Here is a 9,645-nt window from a genome sequence, read left to right as displayed (position 1 = left end):
ATTAGTTGAAAAAATGTCATAGGGGTTGATTATTTCAACCCCTTACAAAAATAGTTCAGGGTTGAAAAAAATTCAAAAAGTGTAGTTTTATTGACAGATAATGTTCACCAAGTTTGGTTTCTTTAGCTTGATGTACGTGGAAGATAAAAAAGAAAAACAATTTTTTTTTGTAATTTTAGGAGGGGCGTAACTTTTCAGGGAAGGATTTTTTCAAAAAATTTTATACCAAAGACCTCTATTAATTTTCATCGGAGAATCGCCCCTTGAATTTTTTCGGTGTTATTTAGATACACCCTGTATATTTCCTGGCCTACATGTTACGGTTAGTTAGAGCAATTTCTTTATCTACGACGTAAACACAAAAAGCTATACAATAATTAGATCGTCGAATTTTAATTTTCAAATATGTATAATATTTTTTAGAGCAACGCAACTTTGAAAATATGTAATTTTTATATCTGTTTGAGAAATTATGGAAAAGAATACGTAGTGCCCTAAAAATATGTAACTTGTATTCCGTCCATCGCTGTAGTATCCGGACTGGCCCCGCAAGCGCGCCCGATGGTCCGGGTCGCCGCCTCCTAGATGTTGCAGTCCATCCAGCCGTTTCTGAGCCGCGCTGCTGCAACGCAATGCAATATGTGAAGTAATTACCCGAAGATTATACAAGATCCAGTTTGGTTTCTTTGCGCTAATCAAAAAGTGGAAGGAGCCGGTCTCGCGGTATTTTTCTGTTTTTACTTTTAACGGACTTATAGGAGTACATATTTATGCAAATGGCGCAGCACTCCCGACGGCCCAAAGCGAAAATAAAACACGACCGCGCCGCCGCGGTTGTGTTTTTGTGTGCCACTCATATTTTCGAGCTGTGAGATAGACTCGTCGAGTACACAGTGTACCTCGCTAGTGGTCGAGAATTATTGATAGTCGATACCATCGATCGATATCTATCGATACCACAGTCCCACAAAAAAATCAAAGTGGTCTGTTCCAAAGATTAGGCCCATGTATTCTTATTTATTTTGACGCGTTGAATCCGAAGCCGGGACCAAATCACCCTCCATTTTTTTTAAATCGCAAAAAACCGCCCTTAAATCCAGAAAATATCGAAAATCTCGCTTTATAGACTATTGCGGATCTGCTTTAAGGTGGATATGAGAGGGGGCAAGCTAATTTTTTCTGGATTACCTTCAGTACAACTCACATAATAAAAGTGTAGAACCCTTGATCTGGGCGAGGCTCGGAACATTTTCAAAATTGCAAAAATGTTTAAAAAACTGAAAAAAAATACCTATTTTATCTGAGTTTTTTACTTATATCTTGGAACCTATTCATTTTGGAAGAATATTGAAGAGGAAAAAAAGTTTTAGAATTGAATTTTGCAAAATGTACTGTAAGTTAAAAATGTTTAAAGTGATTACCGATGATGCAAAATAGTAATAATTGATGAAAAAAAGGCAAAATAATCAAGTGTTTTGGATAATTTTTTTTAAATATTTTAATTGCTCCGAGGGCATTCTAATTTTGGTAAAAAAAAAATTAGAGTATAATGAAACAACACACCAAATTTCATTCAAATCGGTTCGATAATTTTTTGAAGAAAATATTGAAAAGAATTTTTCGAATTTTCAAAATGTTGCACAGCCTCAAATAAAGCATCTAGATACTTGAACATTTTTTCACGTAGAAAAGACCGCTCAACCTTTCCAGTGGTTTTTGAAAAATTGAATTCGGTTGATTAGGACGGTCACAGTAATTTTTTAATGTTAACACTCTTTTTTTATTTTTAAACAATTATAATTTGCAATTTAGTTTTTTTCCAAAATTATTATTTTAAAGTACTATTTTTTCTTAATTTTATCTGTATTTAACAAACAAAAAATAAAAAAAAAATTGAATTTGTTTAAAAAAAAATATTTTTATAATTGTAATAATTATAATTAAATACGTTCATATTCAGAGTGTTGAAATATATACGTAAACAAATTTTTTCATTGAAAAAATGCAATAGCATAGGATAAANCCGTTTAAAATGAAAATATTCAAATTGATAGCGGCGATATAGCGCTTTGACAGATGACGTTTAAGTTCATTTGCTATACGCTACGCCCTACGTCCAAATTTTCAGAACCAACTTGACCACGTTTTTATTTGAACGCTCGTTATATTTAATGCATAAATAATAAACTTTGTTTATAACAAAATATGTGCAAATTAGACAGTTAGCATTACGATATTCGAATTCCTTGGATCGCGAAACATCGGATTGAAAAAAAGATCAAAATTGGTCCTTTAGAAACCGAGATAATGCAATTTTTTTCGTACCATCGCATTTTGAACCTCCAAATTGAGTCTGGGAGCGAAAGTCCCCTACCCCACTTTTCGTGTTTTGAGTTACTTTTCGCCCGTGCGAGCGACAGCATTCACCGATGATTTTATCTATGTTGCCGATAACTTATGGACATGAAAATTTTTTCCAGCTTAGAACTCGGAAAAACGAAGCCACTGGATCGAAGGTTATTTCTAAATTGTTTATAAATTAACGGTAAATGCCGATAAACTTTGATCGCTTATATCTCGAGAACCAATAAACGGAATTAAATTTTTTTTTTAAAGAAACGTCTTTCCGAGTACTTTAAAATTATAATTCTTGAAAAAAACTAAATTGCAAATTGATAAATAATGTAATGTAATTGTGGGATATTTCGACAGATCCGCCCTGGTCTATTAGAAGAATCACCATTAGGTAGAAACTGATTAAAAATGACAGCAGGACCATGTGTATATGTATTTAGATACCCCGGATTCGGATTCAGCGCATCAAAATACATGAGGATACATGAGACTAATCTTTGTAACAGGCCTCTTTTCTTTTTTTGTGGGACTATAATTAATTGTAAAGGTATTAAACTATTTCAAACAAATTTAAAAATTTTTGTAAACATTTTTATCTAATCAAATTATTAAAAGCCAAACAATGTTCTTCGATGCCGGAAGTCTATTATTCAATGAGCTATATACCCAATTACACTAGTAATATCTAATAAATAAAAAAAGTTAAAATGATATTAAAACCGTCGAATAGGTTCCAGAATCTCAAACTTAAAACATGTTAATCGAAACGGTTTTAGAGAGTATTGTAATGGATCAAAATGGATTTAGAATACAGTAAAATATGTCAAAGTAACTTCAGAATACAAAAATTCTTTCAAAGTTCAATGATCAAAGGTCAATCCTATGGTCAATATAACTGTTGAAGGTCAATCATCTGTGATGAAAGGTTAATAGCCTGAAACTAAAAATTGTTGACTTTTCATTCCGCAATATTACACCTTTAATCTCCGACTTGGTTGCAATACATCAAATCGGCTTTAGAATACAATATGTTGAAATAGCTTCAGATAACTAATTTTTTTTTCTTCATCGGTGAAGGACAAAGGTCAAGCCATAAGCAGTGGCGGTTCTTGTCTTCCATACCCGGGGAATAATTTAGGTACAAAGTATTAAAACAAAATTAAAAATAATTGGACAGTTTTATTTTAGTATCTATTATTGAAATATAGGGAAAATATATTCAACATTATTTTTTATAGTGAAAGTCCATTCTTCTGGTTTGGTCCGAAATAAACTTTTCAATTATTTTCGACTAAAATTTGGTAATTCTCGCACCATTGATTTTACAATATAGAGCATTACAGAGAGTCTGTCTTTACAATCAATAAATAACAAAATTTTATACCACACCTGAACAAATTACGTTTAATATGAAAAAGAGCTACTATTTGGTTACAGTAGGACTTAGCAGAGCCCAAACTGCATAGTAAATATGCGCTACTCCCACTTCGCCTTTCACTGCTGCGCGACTGTAACCATGACCACCGCTGTAAACACTTTACAGATGTAGGAGCGAGCTACGCGGAACCCACATAATCAGAGTTTCGCAAGTGAAGTTAAATTGACTGCACATTACAAATTTTCCTTTTTAGTCTGTTTCATAAAGTTAGGTAATCGATTTAATTATTCAAATAACATTGTAAACTAAATTTTAGCAAGTCAGTGGCCCAAAAAAACAAGTGTCATTGACAGAAGATCAGCGATTAATAACCAAAAACCAAAGATCGTTGACCTTTTACTAATCAGTCATTGACCTTTAATCTCTGACCTTTTTAACCAAAGATCGTTGACCTTTTACTAATCAGTCATTGACAATCTCTGACCAAATGAAGCAAAACTTTTTTAAAATATAACAAAATATATCTAGTTAGCCTGGGATTACTAAAATTATTTTTTTTAAAGTTCAAAGAACAGAGGTATTTCGACGAATTTGGGGGTTTTTGAAGTGTTTTCAAATTTTCGAAGTAGGTATATTGTTTGTATTTCTAGATATTTTGAAACATGATTTGGGTTTGATATATTTAGCGGTTCTCGTTGGATTTCCAGATATTTCGATTTAATGAGTATAGTATTTCCAATCTCAATTGAGGAACCAAAAGGTTGGCAGTATGTACCAGTTTCGGTCGCTGATGCAGTAACTCGGCATTTAAATATTTGAAAAACTTTAACTATTTAGCCATACCCATCTACAGGTCTAGTCGAACTAAACGTGGAAGAGGTAGAAATGTATAAACCCAGTTGAAGAATGCGCGCGCGGGCAAACGGCGTATAATACATCCGCACCGGGCGACTGGGCAATAAATCTCAGTTGTTGACAAGTAGTTGACAAATTGCCTAGCTGTGCAGTGCAGCAATACTGAATTTGGTGTGATTCAGGTAAATTTAATTTATTATAGGCACCTTCTATTAATCATTCATATTACAACTGCGAAAGAGAGAAATAAGAGGATATTTTGTTCACTAATATTATTTCAACATGGCATGTTCGAGACCTTTTGAAACGGAACAAAACGAAATTGGCCATTTAACTATTTTACTATTTAAATAATTAAAATATGTTTTTGACCAAATGAACATAGGTATAATAGAAATTTTCTACACATTATGTATAAATTATTATAATTTTTTACTTTTAGCACAACATTTTTGTAGGGACGCCTATGAAACTCATTAAATTTTATTGCTAGGCGTTCTTATACATGTTTAACTAATTTCGAAAAGACTATATGTACTTCAAAATCTTTGAAAGGAATTCGATATAGGTGTTTCGAAGAATTTTGAAGTTTTTAGAAGTTTTCGGTATATTTTTAATGTATTTTGCCTTTCTTTTAAATATTTTTATATTTTTCATGCATTTTATAGTGTATTTTAAAATTTTTATGCAATTTAAACCAACGTCAACGGTTTACAGTCATTTTAATCCATTTGAAATTTTCTGAAACCATTTCGATGTACCTATTTTGTAATATTTTACACCTGTTTTGATATTTTTTTTTTTAAGAAATTCTAGACCCAATTTGACAAATTTTGATGTATTTTTAAGTTGTTGATACTTCCTAAAAGTATTGTTACAACTTATCCTCACGATAGAAGGTTTTACCTTACAAAAATATGTAACCTACAACAAGAGCTCTAACTGATTAACTGCCATGCTAGATATTTTGGTTAATATGAAAGATAATTGCGGTTTTCGTGAATGTTCATTAGTTTTTAAGATTTTGATATTACAGGTAACTCCCACCACTGCACTACAACTGGACTTTTTTCTGAAATGTTGACATTTTACTTTATAAATTTTCTTGAATACTCACTCCAGTGGCTGCTTACTTTTATGCTTACTCCTATTAACCTTATGCTGCTTACTCCTATTAACATCCAAACATCGAAGACTCCCTTTCGCAAAATTTAACTAACCCCTCAATTTCATCCCCCCAGGTACACCGACAGGGAATTCCCAGATCCCGGTGAAAACGAAAGCGTAGTCTACAGCCTCCCCAGGAAGTTCTCCTCGACAGGACAACGCCAAGCTTCCCTAGCCGAGAGGGAGGTGTTCGAAAAGCTCCGAGGGTTAGCGGGGAACAACGCCATAAGGGGGCTATGGGTGACGTTCTTTCACAGCGCCTGCTACGCGGGGCAATCCTACAGGAACCAGAGGATGGGCCGGCTGATGATCAGGGAACACGATTTCGTGGTGTTCGCGAAATATAAAGGTAAGTGCGAAGCTTGCAGATGCTTAATTCGAAACTAAATTCGAATCCCCTGCACCCCATTCGGTGACTGGTGATCCCCATGATACAAAGACCAGAACGTGAACTAAAATCGATTCATTTGGCGCGTGACGTCACGTGGAGAGTAATTTAAGTGGTTCGTTAATAATGTCTATGATAATTGTTTACAATTATTAAAATAAATAAAAACTGATTTCAATATCACGATAATCACAAACCCTTCAGTGTTATAGACGTTATTTGGTAACCCTTGTGCAGCTTTCACAGATTTTTTTTGCACACTGACATATTTGACAAAAATTTGCTAGACGATTGTTTTTATTAGGGTTTAGTTTTTGTTTTTGAACTGTTTTTATCATTCCGTGGTTCATATTTTTTTAATAGCAACTTCTGGAGCTAATTACAAATATGGTCCGAACATTTTGGTTGTAAATTGTAGAAACAAAAAATCAGATTTTTTTTGCAGTAACTATGATGTATACTGTTTGCGTATGAATTTAAAAATTTAGAAATATGCTAAAGTTAGAGATGATAAACAATCACAAGCACCAACTGTTAAAAGCTAGTACAATTCCTACCAAGCTGACTTATTTTGCATGTGACGTTAAACACACTCAAAGACTTCGCGTTCAGTCCGTCCAGAAAACCATCCGTGGGAGAGAAGGAAACGTTTCAGGGCTGCCATCTGCATAAATCCATCGTAAATACGTCAGTCACTAGCGCGTAATAAATATGCAAGCGGGGACGGACTGTAATTTCGTGTCGTTCGGAGCAATTTTTTACGCGAGCAAAAAAATCACCGACAAAATGTCGAAGAAAGCCAGAAGCCATGAAGGGGGTTTCAGTTTTAAGTACTCTTAATAATAGAGTATGCTGAAGAACGTCCTCAAAAAAAATGACAGGTCGTCTTTTATTTCGTTTTTTCACGCTTATCCGATATGATTGGTATTCGCGACGTCAGTTTTTGTATAATACGTTGTTTGGTCGTACAAAAAGACCAGAACCCCTCGATAACGTCTCAGGATAGAATCATACCAAATAAAAATTTTACATAAAAGTTGTAAGATATCAAGAAAACAATATAATATGTATTAGTGATTTTGGATTTGACCTTATTCAAGGTCAACTTGAAAATATGAAACAGAATGCCCTATTTTTTTATACCAGCAATCGACAGAGTACCAAAATTATGGAGTTGGAAAATGTTTCTTGTATCTCTGCAGGTTATTTGGAGATCAATATAATTTTTCTCCTAATAACTCGAGAAATATGTTTCAAGCAAAAAGCAAAAATGTTACTCGAAAGAAGTAACGCTAAGTTGGCAAATTGCAAACAAGTTGCGAAATTACGTGTTTTTTCACCTTTTTTACTGCCCTTGAAAATCTAGACGACCTATCGAAAAATTGGCAATTTTAAGGTATCTAGAGGCATATTTCACCAATTTGTTAACTGTAAAACAGAGATCCAACGCGGAGAAATCAGTTTTCGAAAATTTCGCTTTATTATGCACTTACCTTTGATACAATAAAAAATAAAGTTGATAATTAAAGGAAAATTAAAGATAAATAATTATCGGACTGGTGAAAGACCAATAATTATTAACGATAGGCATTTGAAAATACGCTAATTGTTTTTTTTTTAATCGCGAAACATCGATTTAAAAAAAAATCATCAAAATCGGACCTCTAGCAGCTGAGATATTAAAAATTTTTAAGCGCGTCGGGGTTTTGAACTTTCCGATTCAATTTCGAGCAGGCCGAAACGGCCGCGCTCTCTGCTTCACCCACCACTACCACCCGTACGATTTTCTTGAATTTCTCGCATTCACAAATAACTTTAAATTTGTTTTAAAGTAGGTTGCCAATGTAGAAAAGTATTGCAAACTTAGACCTGGTAAGAACTCGGAATACCAAAGGTATTTTTCGAAAAATTAGCCCGGATCTGCCAGTACATTTAGTGTACATGACGGTTAACTTTGATCGGCTATAACTACGTAACTAATTGACCAACCGATCTGTTTTTTTTTTTTAAGAAGCGTCTTTCTAATAACTTTTAAAACCAGCTTTAAAAAATTCGATTTGATTGAATATTCACAGTATTCAAGTTATTCTAGTTGTTTATAAGTACAAAAATTCGACCAATGTTTAAACAAGGGCCAAAGCTCTCCTAATTGACAAATTCGAATTTTTAATAAAGCGTTTGAAAGCTTGAGAGCCCTTCTGTATGTGATTAAATTTTCAAGTATCTAAGGGCCTTGGTTTTTGCTGTGCAAAATTTGGAAATTTGCATTTTTTTTTTCAAAATCTGGATTGCAAAATTATTATGCAAAATCTATATAACCGATTTTGATGAAGTTTGGAGTGATGATTCTACATAACATGAACTTTTNGTCGAAGAAAGCCAGAAGCCATGAAGGGGGTTTCAGTTTTAAGTACTCTTAATAATAGAGTACGCTGAAGAACGTCCTCAAAAAAAATGACAGGTCGTCTTTTATTTCGTTTTTTCACGCTTATCCGATATGATTGGTATTGGCGACGTAAGTTCTTGTATATAATTTGTTGTTTCGTAGTACAAAAAGACCCGAATCTTCCTATAACTTCTCAGGATTGAATTATACCAAATAAAAGTTTTACATAAAAGTTGTAAAATATCAAGAAAACAATATATTAGTGATTTTGGATTTGACCTTATTCAAGGTCAACTTGAAAATATGAAAGAGAATGCCCTATTTTTTATACCAGCAATCGACAGAGCACCAAAATTTTACGTCCCAATATGGAGTTGGAAAATGTTTCCTTAATTATTGGACTGGTGAAAGACCAATAATTATTAACAACAGGCATTTGAAAATACGCTAATTGTTTTTTTTAATCGCGAAACATCGATTTTAAAAAAAATCATCAAAATCGGACCTCTAGCAGCTGAATTTTCTTGAATTTCTCGCTTGCACAAATAACTAAATTTGTTTTAAAGTAGGTTGCCAATGAAGAAAAGTATTGCAAACTTAGACCTGGTAAGAACTCGGAATACCAAAGGTATTTTTCGAAAAATTAGCCCGGATCTGCCAGTACATTTAGTGTAAATGACGGTTAACTTTGATCGGCTATAACTACGTAACTTTTTTTCAAAATCTGGATTGCAAAATTATTATGCAAAATCTATATAACCGATTTTGATGAAGTTTGGAGTGATGATTCTACATAACATGAACTTTTCTTGAGCCAAGTATGAAGATCCTATACCCAACTTAAAAACCCCAAAAAAAATCCCTAAAAAATAGGTTTTTAACCCAATTTTTGGCGATTTTTTCGATTTTTACAATAATAATCATGATTAATTCGATTTGTAACTAGTCATAATTTGTAAAATTTAATTACAAACATATTTTTCCTCTTCCATTTTCGCCTAAAATCAACTCTTGAAAAGATACATAATTAAATAGGAAGAAAAATATGACATTTTTCGAATTTTTTAAACATATTGTGCCGTCAAAAGTTAAGCCCACGTTTTTTTTATGCGCATA

At 33.2% G+C, this 9,645-nt stretch overlaps 1 protein-coding gene across 1 annotated transcript in view; it reads left to right on the top strand.

Annotated features, from left to right (window-relative positions):
- The window catches only part of LOC108906877, a 51,914-nt gene that overhangs the window by 30,662 nt on the left and 11,607 nt on the right, over positions 1-9,645 (top strand). The window contains exon 3 of the mRNA XM_023454344.1: positions 5,830-6,104. Within this exon, the coding sequence (XP_023310112.1) occupies positions 5,830-6,104 (275 nt within the window). The remainder of the gene's footprint in view (positions 1-5,829; positions 6,105-9,645) is intronic.

Source organism: Anoplophora glabripennis, unplaced genomic scaffold, assembly GCF_000390285.2.
Source record: "Anoplophora glabripennis isolate ALB-LARVAE unplaced genomic scaffold, Agla_2.0 scaffold144, whole genome shotgun sequence".
NCBI classification, from domain to species: domain Eukaryota; kingdom Metazoa; phylum Arthropoda; class Insecta; order Coleoptera; family Cerambycidae; genus Anoplophora; species Anoplophora glabripennis.
Note: the sequence above shows the minus strand (reverse complement) of the source record. Positions and strands in the feature narration are given on the sequence as shown.